At 36.0% G+C, this 27,589-nt stretch overlaps 1 protein-coding gene across 1 annotated transcript in view; it reads right to left on the reverse strand.

Annotated features, from left to right (window-relative positions):
- The window catches only part of KCNH7 (potassium voltage-gated channel subfamily H member 7), a 1,107,705-nt gene that overhangs the window by 439,316 nt on the left and 640,800 nt on the right, over positions 1 to 27,589 (reverse strand). The window contains exons 4-5 of the mRNA XM_053698381.1: positions 24,162 to 24,590; positions 11,187 to 11,207 (exon numbers count right to left, since the gene is read on the reverse strand). Of these exons, the coding sequence (XP_053554356.1) occupies positions 11,187 to 11,207; positions 24,162 to 24,590 (450 nt within the window). The remainder of the gene's footprint in view (positions 1 to 11,186; positions 11,208 to 24,161; positions 24,591 to 27,589) is intronic.

A 27,589-nucleotide genomic window follows, 5' to 3' on the forward strand; every position in this document is an offset into this window, starting at 1 on the left:
TGGTAGTCAGACGAGCCGAATCAGGAGCCAAAGCGAGTAGTCAGACGAGCCGAGTCAGGAGCCAAAGCGAGTAGTCAGACGAGCCGAGTCAGGAGCCAAAACGAGGAGGAGGGAGCATGAACATCAGAGGAGGGAACCCATGAATGCTCCTCCGGACCATAGCCCCTCCAGTGAACCAAATACTGTACGCGGCCCCTGGACATACGAGAGTCAATAATGCTGCTGACCTCATACTCCTCATGGTTGTCAACAAAGATAGGGCGGGGACGAGGCAACACAGTGGTAAACAGATTACAAAACAATGGTTTCAAGAGGGAGACATAAAAAACATTGGACATGCGCATTGCAGGAAGAACTTCAAGAGCGTAGGCCACAGGATTGACCAGTCGGAGTATTCAAAAAGGACCAACATAACAGGGAGCCAGTTTATTGGAAGGCACACGAAGATTCAAGTTGAGGGAGGACAGCCAAACTCTCTCACCAACCTGGTAGGAAGGCACGGGCAGACACCTACGATCAGCCTGGATCTTTTGGCGCTGCATAGAACGATGAAGGCAATCCTGAATCTGCACCCACGTGGAACGGAGTTGTCGGAGATGCTCCTCCAAAGCCGGAATACCCTGAGACATGAATGAATCGGCAACAAGGATGGTTGAAACTCATAATTCGCCATGAACGGGGATAACTTGGAGGAAGCATTAATAGCACTATTACGAGCAAACTGTGCCCAAGGTAACAGTTCAGATCAATTACTGTGGTGATCTGAGACATAGCAACGGAGGAACTGTTCCAGAGCTTGATTAGACCGTTCCACAGCCCCATTGGATTGAGGGTGATATGCCAAGGAGAAGGAAAGCTAGATCCCCATTTGAGCACAAAAGGAATGCCAAAATCTGGAGACAAACTGGCTACCCCAGTCCGACACTATCTCCTTGGGTAACCCATGTAAACGGAAGACCTCCAGGGCAAAAATTGAAGCATGCTCCTGAGCGGTAGGCAACTTCTTCAAGGGAATGCAATGTGACATTTTAGAAAAACGGTCAACCACCATAAGGATAACAGTATTGGCATTGGAAACAGGGAGCTCGACAATGAAGTCCATGGAAAGATGTGTCCAAGGACACTAACCATTAGCAATAGGTTGAAGAAGACCCACAGGAAGACGTTGAGGAGTCTTCTTCTGTGCACAAACTGAGCAGGTGGCAACATATGCAGCAACATCAGAATGAAGAGCTGGCCACCAGAATTGTCGAGTGACAGACCAAATCATTTGGTTCTTGCCTGGGTGACCTGCGGCTTTAGGATAGTGGTAAGTGTGCAAAAGTTGAGTTTGAAGATTCTCAGGAACAAAACACTTACCACTAGGTTTCTCAGGAGGTGCATTGGTTTGTGCAGCCAGGATCTCCTCTCCCAAGGGAGAAGTCAAATTAGTACATATGGTAGCCAAAATATGGTCAGGAGGTATAACTGGAGTAGGTACAGACTCCTCCTTGGACAGAGGTGAAAATTGTCGAGAGAGGGCATCAGCCCTAACATTTTTACTACCAGGCAGGTAGGAGACGACATAATTAAACCGAGACAAAAATAGCGCCCATCTGGCCTGTCGGGGTGACAGGCCAGATGCAGCTGCTCATTTGAATTTGAAATTCCCTTGAGAAAGTCTGGCCGGGATCCAGACGAAACGCGTAGGGTGGTCTAGCTAAGGAGTCTTCTGATACGGGTACTCTGACCCTAATCCGGACTGTGTTGCCGCTGCTTGCTGGAGGACACTCCAGTTCCCTCCTCCTTGGTGACGTCAGACGCCGAACTTTCAAGAGGCTCTTACAGGACTTACAACTAAACCAAGTACCTGAACATCTGAGTAGAGGAGCCGGAATATAGCCCACAGAGGGGTGCAGGGCCTACATTTGTCTATACCGGACTTGTCAATTTTATATGTAAGTTACTACGTGTGTTTGTATTTATATATCTGTATTAAAGTGTTAACCTGGGTTGCACTTCTCCTCTATATGTCCTTTGAATTAGCTTTGTGTCCATTGCGGTAGCCTGGAAATACCGCTGAAAGGAGGCTGCACCTGGGGAACAACAGACATTTTATCGTATACATGAACTGTGCTGCTATTTCATCCCCCGTTGGACTTTGTATGGGGTAATTCAAACCTATATAGGTGGAAATTTTATGTTTTTTATTTAATATGAACTGTGGTTTATTGTGCATGTCTTATGTGTTATTGATTGTGTCTTAGCTTTTATTTACACATTGGCAATTGTATCTATATACTAGTTTACATTTTTTAGAACATCCTGTCTCATAGATATTTTAGCGCTGATTTATGTTGTATGTGTAAATATTTTAAACAATTTACATGTTAAGTAGCAATTTCTCTTTAAAGGGATATTTCAGACTAAATTGAAATGCACATGGATTAATAAAATATTTGGATTGAAACGTATTTTCAATAGGGTTGCCAGGTGTCTGGACAGACAAGGGGGGTTTAGAAAAATAAGTGTATCTATCTATATATCTATTTCTCTCTCTCTCTCTCTCTCTCTCTCTCTCTCTCTCTCTCTCTCTCTCTCTCTCTCTCTCTCTATATATATATATATATATATATATATATATATATATATACTGGGCATGTATAAGTGCAAACACCTAAAAGTAGCTTTCACATAAGGCTGTTATATGGCTCATCAGAAAAGGGGTTAAGATACACTGGGAGTTCATGTGGATGCAGAACTGTCTGAGTCTGAGACACATAACTCATGTTGTATTATTCAGACTGACTGAGTGAGTCTGAGCTAAGATCTCCCTGCTTTAACTGCGCTATTCTTATCTTGCTGCCGGCTCTGAGAATGAGTAAGCAGCATAGACTGACTCTGTAGACAGCACAGCCTGCAGCAGGTCTTCCTGCTGTCATGACATCTGACAGTCCCAGTCTCACACACACTTACAGCAGGCATGCACGACAAACAGGCACAGGCTGAGGCAGAGCTGGGGCACCGTGATCAGCTGCTGTGAGATGCGTACAGTGTAGTAGGATTAGAGGGTGCCGGTAAATACGGGCTGACTTAGTTGCTGGGTAGGTAGGTTGACCCGGATGCGGCTTAGACTCTGGCAATGGTAGGACTCAGAAATAGATGCAACATTTTAAAAAAAAATTGCAAAACACTTTAAACACATCTTAACTACCTAAGGCTATGTTTGTTTGTTTTTAAATTAAATTACGGGGCAGTAACTTGAAATACCGGACAGTCCGGTCTTTTACCGGACACCTGGCAACCCTAATTTTCAATATGTATATATTAAAAAAATGCTTCTAGTAAAACGTTATTACTGTTTTAGTGCTAGCATTTTTCTCTGCATGCGTATATGAAGCATAGCTAGATATTCTCAGCGCACCTGCATTTTAAAAACTTCAGTTGCTCAGAAAGCCTGTAGGGTTTCTAGCATTTCAGCAATTATACAAATGCATTCATTATCAGATGATACAAGCCCTTTAGTGTTGTGTTTAAAATGCTAGGGCACTAAGCATACTTAAGTACACTCTTGAAACAACTATAGCTTTTATTAGAAGCATTTTTACTAATGTGTGTATATTGCAAACATGTTTGTATTCAAAAATGAAATGTAACCCATGTCCATTCCAATTATGGACAGTATGTCTCTTTAATGAAGAGGTTTGGGATACTCGCATGTCTGTTCAAATATAACATATTAGTTATAAAAACAATGCAGATGTTTTACATGTAAACTTATATACTGGTGTTGAATTAAATGTCCGTATTCAACACTGATGGTGATTGGGTTATAACTTATATTGTTTAATTTAATATTGTTTAATTGCCTGTCAAGCTTTGCCTAGCTCTCTAGTCCCTGAAATTCATCATTTATTTTACTAGACAACGTCATCAAACAGAATGAGTCTATAAAAAGTGGTTGATTTATTTTGTGCTTGCTTCCCTTTTTAATATAGAGGTGTATGCAGCACTCCTAACTGTCCCTTCACTATAAATGTCAGAATTTCACAAAATCGACAGAGCCCCATCTATACAGCACCCCAAATCCAGGCAGGGGGCACACTGTTTGTGAAAGACAATACTAAAAGAACTGAAATTGTAGAAACCAATGTCAATGTAGAAAGTGTTTGGATAACTATAGAAACTGAATGGAACAGGTGTTTGAATAAAGGGTAGTACATAGGCCTCCATTACAGGATGAAGTATTAGATCAATTATTAACTGATGAAATTGCCAAAATTGCAATGAATGGCAAGGTAATAGTAGTGGGAACTTTAATATTCTGATGCAGACTGGGAGGTACCAGTAGCTAAATCAACTAGAATTAAGTATTTACTGGAATCTTTCCAAGGGAAATCACTTGAACAACTAACAAAAGAACCAACACGTAAAGAAGCTATATTACATTTAATACTTACAAAGAGTGATATAGTATCTGAGTGTCTGTGGGTCAGAACTCTAGTGATCACCAGTCTGTATTGTTTAATATTAAGGCAAAGGTACTGTGCAACCATAGTAGAATACATTTTTTAGATTTTAAGGAAGGCAGATTTTTCATACATGGGCAAATGCCTAAATGATCCTATAAAAGGGATGGCACAGATTACAAGAGCACAGAAATAGTGGGACTATTTTAAGGAAGCAACTTTATATGGAACTTAACACCGTATTTGGCTTCTTTGTAAAAGTAAAATAAAACCAATATGGTTTTCAAGAAAAGTAGCACATGCAGTTAAAACAAAAATGACAGTCTTAAAAATGTAAACACACTGGCTCAGAAGAGTAAAGGGAAAAATAAAGACCCCAACAAAAGATGACAAAGCAGTTAATCAGATAGGCTAAAGCTGATGCAGAAGAGAGAATAGCACAATCAGTAAAAAATGAAGACAACCTTATTTAGATATATTAGTGAAAAACTAGGGGAGGGATAGTAAGACTAAAGGCTGATGATGTTAAAATTGTCCAAAGGAGGGCTACTAAAATAGTACATGGCCTAAAATATAAAATATACAAAGAAAGATTCTTTCATCTAAACATGTATAGTTTAGAGGAGAGAAGGCAAAGAGGAGACATGATAGAATCTTAAATTAGAGGGTAGCAGATTCCGAAGAAATGCGAGGAAGCATCCTTTTTTACTTGAAAGGGTGGTAGATTCATGGAATAAACTTCCAATAAAGGTCCTTTAAAATAATTAAAAAATGCCTGGGACATGCATAAAGCTCTACTAAGAAAAAAGTAACAAGTCATATGGGTAGACTTAATGGGCCTTTTGGTTCTTATCAACAATCAAATTTTTTTTCTATGTATCTATGTTTCATCTTAGATCTGCCTTGACCCCGCACCAAATTTGCAACAACTCAATTCCTTTTCACTGTAATCCCAACCACAGGTCTGCCAGCTTAGCTCTCAACCTCCCAGTTCCATATACTAGTCTGTTAAAGTGTAGAGGTGTGTGTTTTCCTAATGTTTTTCAGGATGTAAGTGATATATTAGCGCTGTGGATCTGTTGGCGCTCTACAAATAACCAATAATAATAATAATATAGATGTTTTAAACAACTAAAGACAACAAATTTAGTGCAGTGTAGTGCATAGTTGTGCAACCACAAAATCCCAGACCAGCTCACTCCAATGAAAATACACTTTATTGCAACAATGTGGCATAAAAAATAATAGCAGCATGGATAAAACAAATAGCTTAAAAAACAGTAAAAAAGGCATGGCATGTGACACTTTTCTGGAGTAACCCATACTTACAGATAATTTGTTAGAGAAGTGTCTTTTTAATATAGTGACACATATAATTTGATTGGACAATACTACCATTAATTCTCATTGGTAACGAACCAATAGGTGGGGGATCCGATCCGAAATTCTAATTTTCCTGAATTTGTAAAACGTTTGAGCAATATTAGATGCAAATGTTAGTGTTTAGCCCTAGCTAAACATTTTATCCATCAACACAACACAGTGGTAAATCCATTAAGATGGCAAACAATAGAACATGTGACTCCTCCCCCAAGAGGAGGAGATAGAGATAAACTACTGAGCTGTGGTAAGACATGCTGGATATTTAAACTATGTACAAGATTACCCAATAGATTCAATTCAGAATATGACCTTAATAATCAGTCGGAATAAATAAAATAAGATAATGTCTTCATTATGATTTGATCTGCTATACAATGGTTATATTTACTGTAATTTTAATTAATTAAATTTAATTTAATGCGATAACATTTTTGATTAAATTATTTGGAAAAGTGATAACTATTTAGCTTAATCAGTTTATAAAGAATTACATTTAAAACTAAATTATTATAGGCTATTCACCAGATGAATTTGGGATTATGTATTTTTGCGAGTGATTATATAAGGACCAATATGTAAATATGTAAATGTTAAGTATTGGTAATAGGATCCCTCTGAGTTCATATACTTTATATAATTGTGGTTTGGAACAATAATGTGTTGGATCAATCAAGGAATTAAACAAATAATTAAAATAAATATTAGATGCATTTTCAGACATCAATTTATAAATTAGTTATATATAGTCTTGAATTATAGTAAGGTTGATATACAACTTACAAATTAAATTAAATTACATTATATCTAAGTCTGAAAATATGGCTTAAATTGTATATACTTAGCAATAAATTTGCTGTGTGAGTTAGCCTTACTATTAACAATATCAAGAAATGAGAATTTCTGATTGGATCCCCCACCTATTGGTTTGTTACCAAACAGAAGTAATGGCAGTATTGGCAAATCAAATGATATGTCTTGCTATACTAAGGAAGGCACCTCTCTAACAAATTATCTATGAGTACTGCTTACTTCCAAAACGCGTCAGTTGTAGAGGGGAGCTGTGCCTTTTTTAACAGTTTTTTTTCCAATAAACTTTCTTTTTATTGGAGTAAACCAGTCTGGGGTTTTGTTGCTTAAAAAAGTATCTATGGACCAACCCCACCGGGCTCTTCAGTGAGCACCAAGGCTCTTTAACCTGTCAAGCATGACAGTATGGAGAAAACGTGAGTGCTTTCATGTCTATTATTTTACTGCAAAGTTTTACTAAAACAGAGGAAGATAGATATTAGTTTAGTTGGTGCATGAACGCTTTTCTATTTAGTATTGTGGCACAGTTGTACAGAACACATTTATATATTCATTTTCAATCTGAAACTATGCCATCTCTACTGGTTGCTGGAAAAACAAGGACTTTCAATTACATAACACTACTGTGTTCTGCTCTACTTGTCATCATTTAGATAATCAGTTCTACCATTTTGGCATAGCTGTTATAAGTCATGTTATTGTGTACATTTTGTAAGTAATAAAATCGTTAGCATAAGAGATGTGATTTATAATTAAAGGGACAGTCAAGGCCAAAAAAAAACTTTTATTTTTCAAATAGGGCATGTAATTTTAAACAACTTTCCAATTTACTTTTATCAACAATTTTGCTTTGTTCTTTTGGTATTCTAGTTGAAAGCAAACCTAGGAAGGCTCATATGATAATTTCTAAGCCCTTGAAGGCCGCCTCTATTTTATTTACTTTTCACAGCAGGGGAGAGCAAGCTCATGTAGGCCATATAGATAGCATTGTGATCACGCCTGTGGCTAGTGACAGACACTGCACTAATTGGCTAAAATGCAAGTCAATAGATAATAACTAAAAGTCATGTGATTAGGGGCGGTCAGAAGATGCTTATATACAAGTTAGTCGCAGAAGTAAAAAGTGTATTAATATAACTGTGTTGGTTATGCAAAACTGGGGAATGGGTAATAAAGGGATTATCTATCTTTTTAAACAACAAAAATTCTGGTGTTGACTGTCCCTTTAATATTAATAATATAAATCTCCTTTATTCAGTGAACTCAAAGAATGATTTCACAATCCAGTGAGAGGCAGCAAATAAAAAGTATTAAAATACATCTTCCTTTATTGATATTGTCTAAAAGAGCTCACTGTAATAGGCATTAACCCATGTACTGAAAGAAAAATAATACATACTTCATATTGGAAAATATTTTTGAATACTGCCGGTAATCCAATAAGTAATGGCAATTGCACAGCTGGGTTGTGAGACAACCGTAGCTGATTGGGTCACTGTTAGTTTTCACTTAGGACCAGCAGTTTTCTGTGGCTTGAAAGCAGTACTTTAAATATGTGTTGAACCCCTTTTTGGGGGTTAAACAGAGTTGCAGGATAGTTACAGCCTCTAACAAATTAGAGCATACCATTTTTCCGCTACAATGGCCCTTTAAAGAGGCAGCTAGCACTATGGGACTTTGATCCTAATGTGAACGAGCCTTTGGGAGGAATAAATGGCTGTAAAATTAGTTAAAAGGGCAAATGCAGATATTGTACATCACATTAACCCCTAGAACAACTATGAGAATGCTACGTGTATTTCACCATAAAATGGTGGGTTTTACAGCACTTGGTGCAAAAGAACTACTCTGTGAAATATATTGCTTTTACATCATGAAATACACAAGCAATTCTTAGAAATCATGTAGCTAAAAACCATGATTGGTACCATAAACAGCAAACACAGAGATTAGTAACTGAATGAGAACAGGGAACAAATACTGATGATGGTTAGAAAGCATAACATGTTATATTACAAGATAATCATACTCAGCATGCAAGCTAACAATTTCACATTGAAATACCACACAGAAAAGATTTGCCACAGCCACTTATTGAGAACGGTGCTAAAGAACAGAAATATACAGTTTCCATTACATTCTTTTTTTACATTTAGTTGAAGTGGTTAGCAATAAAATTTTATTTTTCTGTTAACAAAACAGCTTGGCTTTCTAAACATTTAAATGCAATATATGTTTACTTGTTATACAGGAAAAATACCGGCACAATAAATGACTATGAGCTAGATTACAAGCGGAGCGTTAACTGTTGCGCGTGAGTAATATGGTTTTTTTTTTGCGTGCGCCAGAAATAGCGAGCGTATTACAAGTTGAAAGTAAATGCGAACACTAGAGCACAATCGCATTTTATGCTTGTCGTGTACCACGTAAAGGGTAGTGCGTTAAAAAAGTTGCACTAAATAATACAGTTACACTCATATAAACACATTCTGATAAAAAGTATTAAAATAAATATTAAAAAAAAAAGTTATAAGGATTAAAAGGTCAATCAGACATCCTCAACATTGGCTCTCCAGAGGTTTCTGGAACTACATTTCCCATGATGCTCAGCCAGCTGATATGCTGGCTGAGCATCATGGGAAATGTAGTTTCAAAACCACTGGTTTTGAGGATGTCTGGTCTATGGTATATGACAAGGTGTTTGCAAAGGGCTATAATATATATATATATATATATATATATATATATATATATATATATATATATATATATACACATGTCTAAATATGTGTATGTTTGTATGTATTTATATGAATATATATATGTGTGTGTATGTATAGATGTGTGTACATATGTTAAGTATTTATGTTTTTAATGTATATTTACTGTACATATTTCACATTCCAATGTTCACTTCACTTTCAGGATAATGTAATTTTATTGTAAATACATATTGCTATATATATCTTTATATACCTATACCTGTATATCTATTCCTATTGATATATATGTTTAGATATCTATTTTATATTAACATTATATGAACATTTATATTAACATTGTCATATATATATATATATATATATATATATATAAAATAATGTAATTTGTATTATTAGATGTACAGTATATCTCTCCCTATATATACATATATTATAAATATATATAATATATGTATAGGGAGAGATATACTGAACATCTAATAATACAAATTACATTATTTTCTATGAAAAGAACATCTGAATGTGCAATATGCGTAATGCGCATCAGCGTTCACGATTTAGGTCTAATGTGGTGTCGGTTTAGCACACATGAAGAATTGTTAACCAACTTTATTGAAATATTAATTATAAAATATTTAAAAATATAAATAAAATTATTTAAAATCCATATTTTATATTTAATATTTTAATAACCCACACTGAAGTTAGCAATTCTTCATGTGCGCTAACCCGACACGGTTTTCGATTACGCACAAACTTGTAATATGTGCACTGCCTGATGCACACAGAAGTTTACTTCTAGCATCTACACTTGAGTGAAATAGCGCCACTTGTAATCTGGCCCTATATAATCAGTCCCTGGCAATAAATAAATTAAGAATATTCTAACGCACATGGCAAACTATTCTTATGGGATTTCTAATTTCAATAAAGGCATGCAACAACATTATGATGCTATAGTAAACTTAAAAAAACCATACCCCCTGCCATCCAGGAATGTGAAACTATTTTTAAGGAGACAAAAAAGGAGTGAATGAAGGAAAAATGCCAGTGTTTTATTAAAAATCACCACTTTGCTACCAGAGTAGCAAGAAATAGATTGCAGAAGTAGTTTTCTGGCAGCTAAGAGGTTTATTATATTTTACTACCTGTAAGCCTGTGAAATTAAAAAGTTCATTATTAACGTGTACATTTTGACACAACAAAAGTCTTATATGTAAACCATTATAAAATGTCCACAATACATAATTGAATCAAATGTTACTGTATAAAATAATGTAAACATTTTTTGCATGAAAATGAGATTATAGGAATTTTATTAAACCTCTGTTTTACAGAAGCACAAAATGTATTTTCAAAATGTGCACATTTTCTAGATTTAAGATTACTCATCTTCATGAAAAAAGCAAACTATAATGCATGATATAAAATTATAATGTTCCCAGATTTTTTTAAATTAAACTATTGATTCTATTACCTCTGTTTTCCAGCAGCATACAATGTATTTTTAAAATGTGCACATTTTCTAGACTTCATTTTCTAGACTGCAAATTACAATGTATAAAATTAGAAAGTTTCCAAGTTCTTTAAAATTAAACTATTGATTTTCTTACTACTGTTTAGCATTTTTTTATTGTACCACTTATCAAGTATATGTACATGTTTCTTAAAAGACACTGCTAGGCAAATTCAATACAGGTTTAGTAATGCCTCTGGTTATATGGTATAAATACACAGCATTCTATTATTCATGCAGCAGGCAAGTTGTCATGCCAAGCAAAGTTGCACTCTGCATACAATAGGGCATTGAGCAATAGTACATTACCTTTGACATCTCGACCATTGTCTAAAATTTGAGAAAACAAAAATACAAGAGAAAAAAAAACAAAATGCTTTGAACTAAAATTTAACTCATTAAAATATAAACTTAAAAAAGGTTATATATTTAATACACAATGGGCAATGTGGCATGAATGTTATAAGTCAGAGGCGTAACTACAAGTTCTCAGATTTATACTTTATAGTGTTATATAACTGTATAATCTTTAACTTTGTCGTTACGTAGTAAATATTTAAAGTTGTGGCTACTGACTTCGATATCATAATTATATTTAGAAAAACAAATATTAATGTTTCAAATAAATAAAGAACACAGAAAATATACAGATGTTTAAAATGTATACATTTAAAATAATATGCATTATACAAAAAATGCATATAATTTAGACATTGTATAAACATATAATGCTCCTCTAAACTATTTACCCCTTATGCACCATCATCCCCCAGTGAATCCTTAAACCTCTATACTATTAACCCCTAATCTGCCATAACCTAGTAACCTTATTATCCCCTAATCTAGTAACCCCTAAATTGCCACAACCCCATCCCAATAAACCCCCTAACCTATTAACCCCTAAAATGCCACAACCCCTCATCACAAACTACCTATAAACTATTTAACTTTCTAACAGCTAAGTCCCCCCAAGACACCTAACCTAACACATATAAGGGAGGGCCTTGCATTCGAGCTTCAGTGAAGAGGACATTGGACGGATGATAAGAATAAAAGTAGCATCAGAATCAGATGGAAGAAAATGGGTCATATGGAAGAGGAAAGCTCCAGAGGAGCACCACCATGAATGAAGATGGAAGAGGAGGGCTGCCTTCGAGAAGCAGCATCCCACCTAGGAGCTGGATTCAAGTTTTGTGAGTAGAAACTTTGGGGTTTAGCATTAGGATTTTTGTTTTTTTGTTTACGGTTAGCAAAAGAGCTAAATCACTGTTGTCCTTTTCAGGGCATCTATTTTTTGGATAGTTTTTTTTTACTTTTTAGTAAAATAGTTTAATCACTGATCCCTTTTCAGGGCATCTTTTTTTAGGATAGGGTTTTATAAAGATAGTTTTTTTTTTTTGGGGGGGGGTGATGAGTTAAAGAATAGGGTATTATGAAGGCAAAATAGATAATCACTTTAACTAGGGAACTGCCTGACAGATGCCCTTTTCAGGGCAAATTTAGAGTAGGTTTTAGTATATGTTTTTTTTAGGGGTGGACTTTTTTTTAAAGGGGACTTTAGTTTTAGGGTTTGCTTACTGGTTGAAATTTTTTGTTTTTGGTAACGTTGTAGCATAGGGATATTTTGTGGTAGAGTATTAGCAGTTAGGGGTTAAGTAGTGTAGGGATAGCTTGTGGTGGGTGAATTGGCATTTAGGCGGTTAATAGGTTAGAGGTATTTTGCGGTGGGGGTATTGGCAGTAAGGGGGTTAAGTAGTGTAGGATTAGTTTGTGGTTGAGTATTTGCAGTTAGGGGGTTAGATATTGTAGGGATAGTTTGTGGTGGGGTATTTGTAGATAGGAGGTTAATATGTTAGGGGACGTTTTAGGTGAAGGTATTGGCAGTTAGGGGATTAAGTAGTATAGGGATAGATTGTAGTTGGCGTATTGTCGGTTAGGGAGTTAATAGGTTAGAGGTAGTTTGTGATGGTTTATTGGTGGTTAGGGGGTTAAATAGTGTAGAGATAGTTTGCAGTGGGGGTATTGTGGTTAGGGGTTAATAGGTTAGGGGTAGTTTGTGATGGGTTATTGGTGGTTAGGTGGTTAAGTAGTGTAGGGATAGTTTGTAGTGGGGTTAATGGTGGTTAGGGGGTTAATAGGTTAGGGGTAGTTTGTGATGGGTTATTGGTGGTTAGGGGGTTAAGTAGTGTAGGGATAGTTTGCAGTGGGGGTATTGGTGGTTAGGGGTAGTTTGTGGTTGGGGTATTGGCTTTTAGGTGGTTAAGTACTGTAGGTTCAGTTTGCAGTAGGGGTATTGGCGGTTAGGGGGTTAAGTATTGTAGGGATAGTTTGTGGTGGGTGGTTATGTTGGTTAGCTGGTTAATCGGTTTGTTTATTAGGTTTGGTGATATATTTAAAAGGGACCCTTTACTTTACATCGTCAATGTAGGTGGTGATGCTGCATGGAATATTTCCCCAGCATCTCCACCCAGTGCAATGTATTGTAAAATGCCTATCAGCGATGCTGCCTTTAAACACTGATTTCAGCCACTTGGAATATTTTGCCAGCTTTCTCGACATGGTGACAGATCCCTTTTGAATATCTCGCCACCTCATGGTACCTTCGGTTATCAGGGCCTCAGTCTCCTTTCATTCATGCAATCTATTCAGCAAAGAGTTTTCTCTTTTTAAAACTCCAGCAATTGAATAAATTCCAATGAACAGGTAATGATTGACAGTTTGTCAAACTCAGTGTAGGAGTTGGACTGCCAGCACAGGCAATACATGAAGTAATATTTAACTTTTTTCATTCTTATAACATAACAGACTCTAACTGCTAAACATGTCATTATATCTCTCATTGTCCATCTGTTCACTAAATGCAGTTTGATATAAGTATAATTTACCTACTCTATACAATAAAATAAAATAAGTATTTTGTGCCAAAACTCAAACTGTCTGCCTATAACAATATGTGACATGGGAGCTGGGATACTGTATGTTTGTCTAAAGCTGAGAACTGGTAAAAATGTGTCATGGAGCTGGCAGGTGCAGTCATTTTCAATATTACCTGCCAGTCATGCAAATAACATGAGCACCTATGGGTTAGTAATACCCATCCTATCTGAAGTGTAATGAAGCCTTTAGCTTGAAGAATGAAAATAACAAGGATCTCCAACCAATTGTTTTGAGCTGTGAAAGCCTGGGAGACAAAGGGTTGAATATGTGGTCATGCCTGATTAGAAATGCAGAACTTCTGCTGAATATAGTACATTGTCTGTATCTATTTTCAGCAATCTGAAAATAACAAGATCACAGGCCTGGTCGTATGTTTTAAATACACAAAACCTCATCAAACATCTTCAGTAGGGGTATCATGTGGTATTAAACCTAAAAGTTGCAATTTACATTACCCAATTGGCAACCAAAAGGTTAATGTAGATTAAAAATGTAGTAAGTTATCTGATTCTATTATAAACACACAGGTTGTAAAGGTTTTACTTTTCATTTGAATGTGGTCTATATTAAAAGGGTAACCTTTGTAACATGCAGTCTTGATTCTTTTAAAGGGACACGAAACCCCAAAAATGTATTTCATGATTCAGATAGAGAATACCATTTTAAACAACTTTCTAATTTACTTCCATTATCTAATTTGTTTCATTCTCTTTGTATCATTTGTTGAAAGAGCAGCAATGCACTACTGATTTCTAACTAAACACATGGGTGAGTCAATGGCAATTGGTATATGCAGCCACCAATCAGCAGCTAGAACCTAGGTTCTTTGCTGCTCCTGAGCTTTCATAGATAAACCTTTCAGCAAAGGATAACAAGAGAAGGAAGAAAATTAAATAATAGAATTAAATTGGAAAGTTGTTTAATATTGCATAATTTATCAGAATCATGAAGGAAATGTTTTGGGTTTCATGCCCCTTTAAGATCTGGAACCCTCACATGGGTAGAGCTCACTAAATTCTCTAAAAGAGGGGCTGAAGTCCCAGCAAGTAGTGAGCTGTCTCCCACTTTATTATAATTATCATTACATATCCCACAACATTTACAGAATGATTTTCAGTATATGGGAGATTAAACATCTTGTGGACAGTGAACAAACATCATTCTTGTGCAGGGCAGGCTTACTACTTTACCCTAACAAAACAGAAATATTTTACAACTAAATTTACATACAAGTGAGTTTACAAAGTGTGGCAGTTCTAATTAATGTTTTTCCGTGGCAACATTTAGACACCAATCAGCAAGCACTACCCAGTTGCTGAACCCAAAATGGGCCGGCTCCTTAGTTTATATTAGTGCTTTTTCAACTTAAGATACCAACAGAACAAAGAAAATTTGATAATAGGAGTAAATTAGAAAGTTGCTTAAAATTGCACGCTCTATCTGAATCATGAAAGTTTAATTTTGACTAGACTATCCCTTTAAAACAATGAAAAGCTACATTTTGTCCCAGGGCCTTGGATTAGAAATCTAGGTCCAATAAAACATTGTAAAATTGTATCTATCAGAAACATAGGTATAGCATCAGGCAAAGCCAGCCCACTTAGAATTCAATAAAAAGGTTTCTTTGCGAATAGCCAGTAAAGGTTCTGTGTTTGCTTTTACTGACAGCTTTGTAGCCATTTTTAAGGATAAATGGATCCTTCAATTGTAAATATTAAATACCAAGAAGAGCATTTTTTGTAAAAATCAAATACATATTTATCTTTACTAACTCTAAAAAGAATTTGTGGCATATTACAAATTACATTTTATTTTGCTTTTTATTTTGTTTGCAGTTCAGCAGACAGTATGACTGAGAAAGACAAATTTGTGCTTTTGCATATCTCTAATCATTCAGCTTCATGCAAATGTTGTCTTATGACATTAACAAGCTTTGCATGATTTGAGATTATAAAACATGACCAGCTTGTCTCTTTCAAAGAGCTTTATGTTAACCCTTATGCAGTTCCCAAAATCCTCACTGTTTAATGAATAATATAATTTAAATTATTAAACCTACATGCAGGGATGTTGGATATATGTAATAACTAGTATTGAAAATACATTTTCCATAGAAGTTTCTATTTTTTTTTAATGAGGCATTGTAAACATTTAAAAATATATTCAGTTTTTTTTAATGCATGTTCCTGTCTTGAATAAACAAGTGTTTACTAGTATAGCGCTGCGGAATCTGTTGGCGCTCTACAAATAACCGATAATAATAATAATAATAGTGAAGCTACTACTCCCTTTCCACCAATAAAACTCCTAATAGTTTCAGTATAGATTTTAACCACTTTTCCTAATATTTTTATGCAGAAATATTTTAAAATCTACATGAATATTTTGAGAACAAAGTCGTCATATCTTAATAGTGGATCACAACAATATCTTAAAAGTGGATCAGAAAGAAAGTTGAAATGTGAAATAACTCAAATTATGTTTATAGATTGGCTAATTATCTGCTAGATTACGAGTTTTGCATTATGAGTGAAAAAGCATCGTTATGGCACATAACGCTGCTTTCTCCCTAATGCTGCTATTACAAGTCTTGTAGGTATAGGTGTACCGCAAACCTTTTTTGGCCGTCACGCAACATCAGTACCGCACTTTTTAAAAAGTCCCTTTTCAATGGGACTTCCATAGCGCCGGTATTACGAGTTTGCCTGTGAGGCCAAAAAGTGAGTGGTACACTCTATAACCACAAGATCTGTACCGTCATCAAAAGTCAGCAGTTATGAGTTTTACGCTACAAAGCTGTACCATAAAACTTATAACTAAACTGTCACAAAGTACACTAACACCCATAAACTACCTATTAACCCCTAAACCAAGGCAATGCCCCGCAAAAGGCCCTTTTAAGGGCTATTGGCAGTTTAGTGTAGGCTAGGGGTTTTATTATTTTGGGGAGGCTTTTTTATTTTGATAGGGCTTTTAGATTAGGAGTAATTTGTTTTTTTTTATAATTTCATTTTTTATTTTGTGTAATTTAGTGATTGTTTTTGTAATTTAGATTGTATTTGATTAATTTAATTTATTTCATTTGATTGTAATGTTAGGTTTTATTGTAAGGCAGGTTAGGTTTTATTTTACAGGTAAATGTGTATTTATTTTAACTAGATAGCTAGTAAATAGTTAATAACTATTTACTAACTAGTCTACCTAGTTAAAATAAATACAAACTTACCTGTGAAATAAAAATAAAACCTAAGATAGCTACAATATAACCATTAGTTATATTGTAGCTAGCTTAGGTTTTATTTCACAGGTAAATTTGTATTTAGTTTTAAATAGGAATTATTTAGGTAATAATTGTATGGTTTATTTAGGTGGTGTTAGGGTAAGACTTATGCTTAGGGTTACGTTAGGGTTAGGTTTAGGGGTTAATATATTTATGTAGTGTTAGTGATGTGGAAGGCCAGAGGTTTAGGGGTTAATAACTTTAGTATAGTGGCGGCGACATTGGGGGCAGCAGATTATGGGTTAATAAGTGTAGGTAGGTGGCAGCGATGTTAGGGGCAGCAGATTAGGGGTTAATAACTGTATGTAGGTAGCGGTGATGTCGGGGTGGCAGATTAGGGGTGTTAAGACGTAGGGTTTATGTTAGGGTGTTAGGTTTAAACATAACTTTTTCTTTCCCCATAGACATCAATGGGGCTGCATTACGGAGCTTTTGTTTCTGCGATCGCAGGTGTTTTTTTTGTTGGCTCTCCCCATTGATGTCTATGGGGAAATTGTGCACAAGCACGTCAAAGCAGCGCTTGTATTTGGGTGAGGTATGGAACTCAACGCCACCATATCGCCCGCACAAGCCGGGTTTTTTAAAACCTGTAATAGCAGCGCTATAGGGAGGTAAAATAACACCGCTTTTGTGGCGGTCGTTAATTTCCCTATTGCGCTCAAAACTCCTAATCTAGCTGTATTTTATTTCTAGGATACTGATGTTTAGTGGTACTTGTTGGTGCTAATGTAACCTTTACTCTCAAGAAACCAGAAATTGTGACTTTTGTAACAACTTTCATCTACTTGTACTGCATTACTTGTACTGAATTCAATTTTATTCTTCCATGATAGAGCAACCCGATTTTTTTTCTTTCATGATTCAGGGAGAGCATGCAATTTTGAGTGACTTTCTAACTTACTCCTATTATCAATTTTTCTTCATTCTCTTGGTATCTTTATTTGAAAAAGCATGAATGTAAGCTTATGAGCTGGTCCATCTTTAGCTCAGCAGCTGCGTAGAGCTTGCTGATTGGTGGCTAAAATGTAGCCACCAATAAACAAGCACTACCCACGGTACTGAACCAAAAATAGGCCGGCTCCTATGCTTACATTTCTGCTTTTTGAAATAAAGATACCAAGAGAACGTAGAAAAATTGATAGTAGGAGTAAATTTAAAGTTGCTTAAAATTGCATGCTTTCCCTGAATCATGAAAGAAAAAATGTGGAAAAAAAAAATGGGGTTCAGTATCAAGCAATGGCTTATTCACTATATATTAACTGGCATCTCTAGAGCCCTTTCCTGTTTCCATGATATCCTAATAAGCAAAGTCAGTAAAGAATGAGGAATATTCTCTATAAAACATGCTACTTTATGAAGCCACATTAATATTCATTTCACTAAAGTATAATTCTTTTGGTGTAATTTTCTTAGCATGTTTCAGGATAAGTGATCACCTCAAAACAAAAATTATTCTTATATGTGAAGAGGACAAACAGTAGTTATTCTCTAAACACAAAATAAAGAGGAAGATCTTTTTGTTTCAAAATAATGTTATATGCCACTGGTATTGGTATACACAATTTGTAGTCCAAGGACCATATTCAGTACAAGATAATGCACCATTATTACACCAAGAAAACACATAGGGGGGTAGTTATCAAGCCGTCAACCTCAAATACGCTGGAATTCCGCAGTGTATTTGTGGCGAGGCTGATTCGCCTTAGTTATCAAAGGCTCGAGACCGGCAAAAGTAGAATTTTGTGACGTAAACTTCGATCCGCCGGACTCAGTCCGACACAGATCGATTCTTACGTCACTCCAGATGTTCCGCACACAAGTGCGGCACAATCTCACTACTTTTGCTAGTTATCAAATGACTAGCAGGTACGCTCGGCACTTTTATGGCCCAGCGTACCTGGTTTTCAAACCGCCACCCCTGGAGGCGGCGGATCCCATAGGAATCAATGGGAGTCTGACCATAGCGAAAGTACAAGTTCGCTGCTGACAGACATCCCATTGATTTCTATGGGAGCTGTCTGCACCTAACACCCTAACATGTACCCCGAGTCTAAACACCCCTAATCTGTCCCCCCTACACCGCCGCAACTAAATAAAGTTATTACCCCCTAAACCGCCGCTCCCGGAGCCCACTGCAAGCTACTCTATGCATATTAACCCCTAAACCGCCGCTCCCGGAGCCCACCACAACTATAATAAATGTATTAACCGCTAAACCGCCGCTCCCTGAACCCGCCGCAACCTATATTAAACTTATTAACCCCTAATCTGCCCCCCTACACCGTCGCCACCTATAATACATTTATTAACCCCTATCCTGCCCCCCACTACGCCGCCGCCACTGTAATAAAATTATTAACCCCTAAACCTAAGTCTAACACTAACCCTAACGCCCCCCTAACTTAAATATTAATTAAATAAATCTAAATAATATTTCTATTATTAACTAAATTAATCCTATTTAAAACTAAATACTTACCTTTAAAATAAACCCTAATATAGCTACAATATAAATAATAATTATATTGTAGCTATTTTAGGATTTATTTTTATTTTACAGGCAACTTTCAATTTATTTTAACTAGGTACAATAGCTATTAAATAGTTATTAACTATTTAATAGCTACCTAGCTAAAATAAACTGAAATTTACCTGTAAAATAAATCCTAACCTAAGTTACAATTACACCTAACACTACACTATACTTTAAACAAAATACTTACCTGTAAAATAAACCCCTATATAGCTACAATATAAATAATAATTATATTGTAGCTATCTTAGGATTTATATTTATTTTACAGGTAACTTTGTATTTATTTTAGCTAGTTAGAATAGTTATTAAATAGTTATTAACTATTTAATAACTACCTAGCTAAAAGAAATACAAAATTACCTGTAAAATAAATCCTAACCTAAGTTACAATTAAACCTAATACTACACTATCATTAAATTAATTAAATAAACTACCTACAAATAACTACAATTAAATACAATTACATAAACTAACTAAAGTACAAAAAATAAAAAAGCTAAGTTACAAAAAATAAAAAATAAGTTACAAACATTTTAAAAATATTACAACAATTTTAAGCTACTTACACCTAATCTAAGCCCCCTAATAAAATAACAACCCCCCCCAAAATAAAAAAATGCCCTACCCTATTCTAAATTAAATAAAGTTCAAAGCTCTTTTACCTTACAAGCCCTTAAAAGGGCCATTTGTGGGGGCATGCCCCAAAAAGTTCAGCTCTTTTGCCTGTAAAAGAAAAATACAACCCCCCCCCCAACATTAAAACCCACCACCCACATACCCCTAATCTAACCCAAACCCCCCTTACAAAAACCTAACACTAATCCCCTGAAGATCATCCTACCTTGAGTCGTCTTCACTCAGCCGAGCAGCGATGGAACCGAAGTGGACATCCGGAGCGGAAGAAGTTAATCCTCCAAGCGGCGCTGAAGAAATCTTCCATCCGATAAAGTCATCATCCAGGCGGCGCTGAAGAAGTCTTTGATCCGGGCGATGTCATCTTCCAAGAGGCGCTGAAGAGGTCTTCTATCCGGGCAATGTCATCTTCCAAGCCGGGTCTTGAATCTTCCTCCCGCCGACGCGGAACATCCTTCTTCACCGACGGACTATGACGAATGAAGGCTCCTTTAAGGGACGTCATCCAAGATGGCGTCCCCTCAATTCCGATTGGCTGATGGGATTCTATCAGCCAATCGGAATTAAGGTAGGAAAAATCTGATTGGCTGATGGAATCAGCCAATCAGATTCAAGTTCAATCCGATTGACTGATCCAATCAGCCAATCAGATTGAGCTTGAATTCTATTGGCTGATCGGAACAGCCAATAGAATGCGAGCTCAATCTGATTGGCTGATTCCATCAGCCAATCAGATTTTTCCTTCCTGAGTTCCGATTGGCTGATAGAATCCTATCAGCCAATCGGAATTGAGGGGACACCATCTTGGATGACGTCCCTTAAAGGAGCCTTCATTCGTCGTAGTCCGTCGGTGAAGAAGGCCCGGCTTGGAAGATGACATTGCCCGGATAGAAGACCTCTTCAGCGCCTCTTGGAAGATGACATCGCCCGGATCGAAGACTTCTTCAGCGCCGCCTGGATGATGACTTCATTGGATGGAATATTTCTTCAGCGCCGCTTGGAGGATTAACTTCTTCCGCTCCGGATGTCCACTTCAGTTCCATCGCTGCTCGGCTGAGTGAAGACGACTCAAGGTAGGATGATCTTCAGGGGATTAGTGTTAGGTTTTTGTAAGGGGGGTTTGGGTTAGATTAGGGGTATGTGGGTGGTGGGTTTTAATGTTGGGGGGGGGTTGTATTTTTCTTTTACAGGCAAAAGAGCTGAACTTTTTGGGGCATGCCCCCACAAATGGCCCTTTTAAGGGCTGGTAAGGTAAAAGAGCTTTGAACTTTATTTAATTTAGAATAGGGTAGGGCATTTTTTTATTTTTTGTAACTTAGCTTTTTTATTTTTTGTACTTTAGTTAGTTTATGTAATTGTATTTAATTGTAGTTATTTGTAGGTAGTTTATTTAATTAATTTAATGATAGTGTAGTATTAGGTTTAATTGTAACTTAGGTTAGGATTTATTTTACAGGTAAATTTCAGTTTATTTTAGCTAGGTAGCTATTAAATAGTTAATAACTATTTAATAGCTATTGTACCTAGTTAAAATAAATTGAAAGTTGCCTGTAAAATAAAAATAAATCCTAAAATAGCTCCAATATAATTATTATTTATATTGTAGCTATATTAGGGTTTATTTTAAAGGTAAGTATTTAGTTTTAAATAGGATTAATTTAGTTAATAATAGAAATATTATTTAGATTTATTTAATTAATATTTAAGTTAGGGGGGCGTTAGGGTTAGTGTTAGACTTAGGTTTAGGGGTTAATAATTTTATTACAGTGGCGGCGGTGTAGTGGGGGGCAGGATAGGGGTTAATAAATTTATTATAGGTGACGACGGTGTAGGGGGGGCAGGATAGGGGTTACTAGGTATACTGTAGGTGGCAGGGGTGTCCGGGAGCGGCGGTTTAGGGGTTAATACATTTATAAGAGTTGCGGCAGGGTCTAGGAGCGGCGGTTTAGGGGTTAATACATTTATAAGACTTGCGGCAGGGTCTAGGAGCGGCGGTTTAGGGGTTAGTAACTTTATTGAGTTGCGGGAGGCTCCGGGGGCGCCGGTATAGGGATAGAACAGTGTAGTTTAGTGTGGGTGCTTAGTGACAGGCTAGCAATAAAGCTGGGAAAAAGCCGAAGAGCAGCGAGATCGGATGAGTGATAACTCTCACAGTCCGCTGCTCATCGCCCCGCGGCTTTTTGACAGCTTTATTTGATAACTTAGGCAAACGTATTCAAGGTCCGCGGCGGCGAAGGTAGGCGAGGTTAGGCGGGCGTATTGGGCCAGCGAAGGCAGAAAAGTAGACGGCTTGATAACTACCCCCCCCATACTCTCTGCCCTACTCCCACTTAATTGACTCCCACACATAGTAGAGTTACATACCTTTGTTGATGGCCTAATATAATGGTCTTAACTATACAGCCCTTGGAATAATATTGGTTGTCCTTCATAGACATACAAAATAAGTATGTTCTTGGAGGTAAATAACATTCTTCATTGATCAATATGAAGAATACAGGGATATTTAATATTCCCCTATTTTAATGTTTACACCACGAGTGAATAGAGTGGAAGTCCCTATAAGATGTATTTACTAAGGAGGTCTCAAACAGGACAACAGTTAGAAGTAAAGTAAACATTATCTCTAGCATTCAGTTCTAGATACATATTAAAGGCATTCAAGTGACTTTAATCTCTTTAAGATGAAATTACTGGATAATACATTATTTTGAAACACATTGTGAGACTTTGGGTGATAAATATTACATTAGAGCACACATAGGAAACTAAAATATTACTATAGGAAGTCGTATTTAGATGTCTATCAATTTTATTTTTATATTAACAGTTTTGCTTTATAGAGAGGGTGGGGACTATATGAAACAACTTTCCAGCCAGTTTGATGGGATCTGTGGCTTTTTCTCTGCTGTTTCTATTTATATGCCTGTGTTTCAAAGTACAATTAAAACCTTAGATCACTACATATTGATTAAAAGCTTAAAATACCCCACTAAAAATGTATTACGCTTTGTAAAACCTCTTCCGCTAAAGACAAAGCAGTAAATCATTGATGCGAGGCATGGTGTTAATATAGTAAGCGTGATTTATAACCATCCTGTTCACTGTTTGTCACCTGTACTTTACTTAACAAAGCCTGACAGTGTCAAGGGGCTTTACTGCGGTCTGATCAAACAAGCGAACATTCATGCCATACAAAATGCCCATTGCAAATAAGTTCAAGATTTCAAGAAATACAGCACAATGCAAATCTGCCTATATTATTGTTATGTAACACCAATCACGCACAATTTAGAAAAAAACATATAGCAAAACACTGTTAGAAGCAGAATATGCCTTAGCTTGCATTCTGTTGAAATAGTTTTCTGATAAGCTATTGGAAATAGCCATCACTTTCTGAGAGACTTTAGCATCTTTCTTTTTTAATGATGTAGCTTTAAAATACACTACGTTTTACACATTTCATATGCACAAAACTTGTCTGCCAAAAATTGCTGACCAGAGAATGTGTGTTGAAATGTATAGCTTTTAAGCATACATTTGCCAAGGGTCAAATGCTTGGGAAAGCCTTTAGCTGTCATAAGAAATTTGTTTTTGCCTATATGGAAGCGTAACATTGCCAAAATCTCACAGGAAGTAACAGCCAGAGAAAATAATCATATTAATTAATCATATTCATTTATATATGATATATTTAGTGTTATTATAATGTCACACACAAAATTTAATTAATAATATTTGGAAGAATGTAATTCAATAATTGCTTTGCAAACCTAAGGCTATGAAACAAAACACTATCTTAAACAATGAAACAAAACACTATATTAAATCGAATAAATAGACAAACACACACAATTTATGTCTAGGTTATGGTCATTAAATTACTTGTGGTCATACCTTCACTTGCATGGCGATCTCTAAAAATGCTTTTAGGATAGATGTTAAATCCTTCCATATCATGCACGGAAGAGGCTCGTCTCATGCTACAAACACTTTCTTTTGACCTGGCATGAGTTAAGTGTGAACCTGCATGCAGCATGTCAGGAAAAAGTTGGTCCCACTGTTGTTTAGGCGAAGAGTGATCTAGAGGTCCAGTAATATTAACCAAAGGGGAGCATTTATTAGAGTCAATTAGTGCTTTTGTGTCATCAGCTTCTGACGGACTGCAGCTTTCTTTTGTAGGGGACTTAAAATGTTTCATGGCCATAGAATCATCGCTGTGTTTTGAAGAATCTACAATCACGGCATCCGGATCTTCTTGCGGTAAAGATTGCTTTCTGTAGCTCAAAAGTCTGAGAGATGGTATCCGAAACCCAAATAGTTTGCCTGCATGGATAAATGGAGAATATTAATGTAATATAAATGTATATATTTCGCAAAGCATACTAATATTCACATAGTTCTTTTTAATAGTGTTATATTTTATAAAACACCAGCAGATTAGAAAGACGACGTTTGGTGCCATAACAACAAATAACATTTATACTGACTACAAAGGGGTAGAGAGTTTTGTTCCAATAAATTACAATCTACAGGACATGTGGGGTTGTAAGTTTACATATTAAAGATTATAATTTTGAGAAGGGACAATTGGTGGTGAGAAGTAGGGGTTAGCAAACAAAGACATTAGAATGGAAGGACTATGTATAGAGTTAGTGGTCAGCTTTAGTATGAGAGACAAGTAATTATTCTTTAAATAGTTGGGGTAAAATAAATGAGAAGTGCTTAAGAAGAGAAAATAGGGTGGCCTGTAACAAAGTGTTTTATAAATTATGTGGGTGATCTGAAAGGGGACACTAAAGTCAAAATAAAACTTTCATGATTCAGAAAGAGCACAACATTTTATCAAATTATCAAATTTTGCACAATCTTTTATATGAACATTTTTTGAGGCGCCAGCTCCTACTGAACATGTAGGGTGTATGTATACCAGTCTGTGATTGGCTGATGTCTGTCACATGGCACAAGGGGCTGGCAAATCGGAGAAAAACAAATTTGGCAGAAAAAAATCTACTGTTTTTGTGAAATTCAGAGTGTTATTGCATTGTCTTTTTATTATGCACTTGTTAGTTATGCAATTCTACTGTATTTAGTGGTCCTTTAAGGGATTATATAGTACATAGAGAAAGGTTAAAAATATACAAATTGCATAAACTTTAAAGGAGTGAATGAAAGGGAAGAAATTAAGGACATGCTGAAAGCCAACATCTCCATCTTGTTTGCTACATGATCTGGGAGTGCAAATTATTTGAAGGTCTTTATACCTTTAATAAATGGATGTGGGGGTTAAAGGGAATTCTTGAAATGGAGTGAGCTTGCAGATGGCATAATAATTCCATATACTTGAGAAAGGAATTTTGCCTTGAGTTGAGAAGATATAATATTATCTGAGTTCCTTTTTTGTGATCTGTGAGGTAGGTGAAGCTGAATAGGAGAAGAAATGTGAGATGTTTCTAGGCAAGGGGAGATATTTCCTGAAACTGAATGTAGTAAATTGGAGAATGCAAGGATAGGAGTGTGGCTTGCAATAATGTTTTTTTTTATGAAGTGTGAGGTGCTGGGCAGAAATACTTTTTTTTAATTGTGAGTTTTAGATAAGTACTTTATGTAAACAGTGTTGCTGTGAATAAGAGTAAAGAAGAACACATTACAATTATAAACTGTTACAAATATGAGAGGAGTGGTATACATGACTTCAAATTCTGTTCAATTATTGTAGAATTCTTAATATACTGACACATCCCTTATAAGATGGGAACATATTCCTTGCATTACTAAATCCTGTACTGCTTTCTCTATAATTTATATTACTTTTATGGGTATGTGCAATCGACTGATGCTACTTAATTAGTAAATTAAAGGATCACAGTATAAAAAAATAAAAAAACAAAACCAGAGGCAATATACAAATTCATCAGTGAGATGGGATTTAAATTAAACAAATTATCTGAAGTGACAAAACCACTGGTATATACAAGTAAAAAGTAAAATGAATTAGAGAATGAAGGCAAGACAAATTAATAAATGCAGCAAACCCCACATTGATCCAGCACTAGAGTAACAATCTCACTGGATGTGCTGGCTTAATCATCACTTCATAGACGTCAGTAACAAATGACAATTCACAAAGATAATCACACCATCCACCATGGTATCATTATTTTTATTACATAAAAACATACAGCATAGGAAAAAAATAACATTTTAGTACACAGCCCTTAACCCTTTAACTGATTAGACATTTCTACCCCTGTGCTGAGCTGTTTCACAGTTTGTAGATGCTGTTCACATTAAAGGGATATGAAACCCAAAAAAATGTGTTTGTGATTATGACAGAGCGTACCATTTTTTAAAAAGTTTCCAATTTACTTCTATTATCTAATTTGCTTTGTTCCTACAATATTCTGTGTTGAAGAGATACCTAGGTAGACATTTGGAGTACTACATGACAGGCAAGAGTGCTGCCCTTTAGTGCTCTTGAAATGCTTGTGCAATACTGCCCTCTGCTCACTGGTGACCAATCGGCTAATCACTCTGATAGGATCGGATCAGGATGATTTCAATCCACCACTAGTTAAGGAGGTCTTATGACCGCTGTATCTTAACTTCTGTTTCAGGTGAGTCTGAAACAATGGGACTTTGAAACAGCATCCGCTGCTTCATAAATGGAGCCCTTAGTCATACCAGATGATCACTATTACCACAGTTATTACCTGCCTATTAACACTTAAATAGGGGCTTTAGTTTTAAAAGGGGCATATACAGTGTAAATGTAACATGCTCCTGTGCTGGGTTAAGCTGTGTAATAATTAAAGGGACACATTTCTTATTAATGTTACATAGTTTTGTACTAAGTGCAGAGTTATGTAACATCAACCTAGAGGTACTTGTAAGTAAAAAAAGTAAATTAAATATTTAACCCCCCCAAAACTTTGCTTACCTTTCTAGCCGTCCTTTTCTGCTCTGCTGTTTTTTTACAGCACGCCCAATTGTGCCACTGAACTAAATGTAGTATGCTTCTGTGCTGGGTTAAGCTGTTGGCACACTACATTAATTTTAATGGCCCAATTGGGTACACTGTGATCAAACAGCGAGCCTGTAACACTCATTCAAAAAAAACAAACAAACAGCGGAGCAGAAGAGGATGGTTAGGAAGGTAAGGTAAGTAAAATTTTGTGGGGTTAAATGTTTAATTTGCTTTTTCTTCTTACAGATACCGCTAGGTTAATACTACATCATTCTGCACATACTGTAATGCAGAACTAAGTATCATTAATAAGAAAGTTCACTGGCCCTTTAAAACTAATTAATAAATAATTAAGAAT

This window comes from Bombina bombina, chromosome 1 (genome assembly GCF_027579735.1).
Source record: "Bombina bombina isolate aBomBom1 chromosome 1, aBomBom1.pri, whole genome shotgun sequence".
Taxonomy (NCBI): Eukaryota; Metazoa; Chordata; class Amphibia; order Anura; family Bombinatoridae; genus Bombina; species Bombina bombina.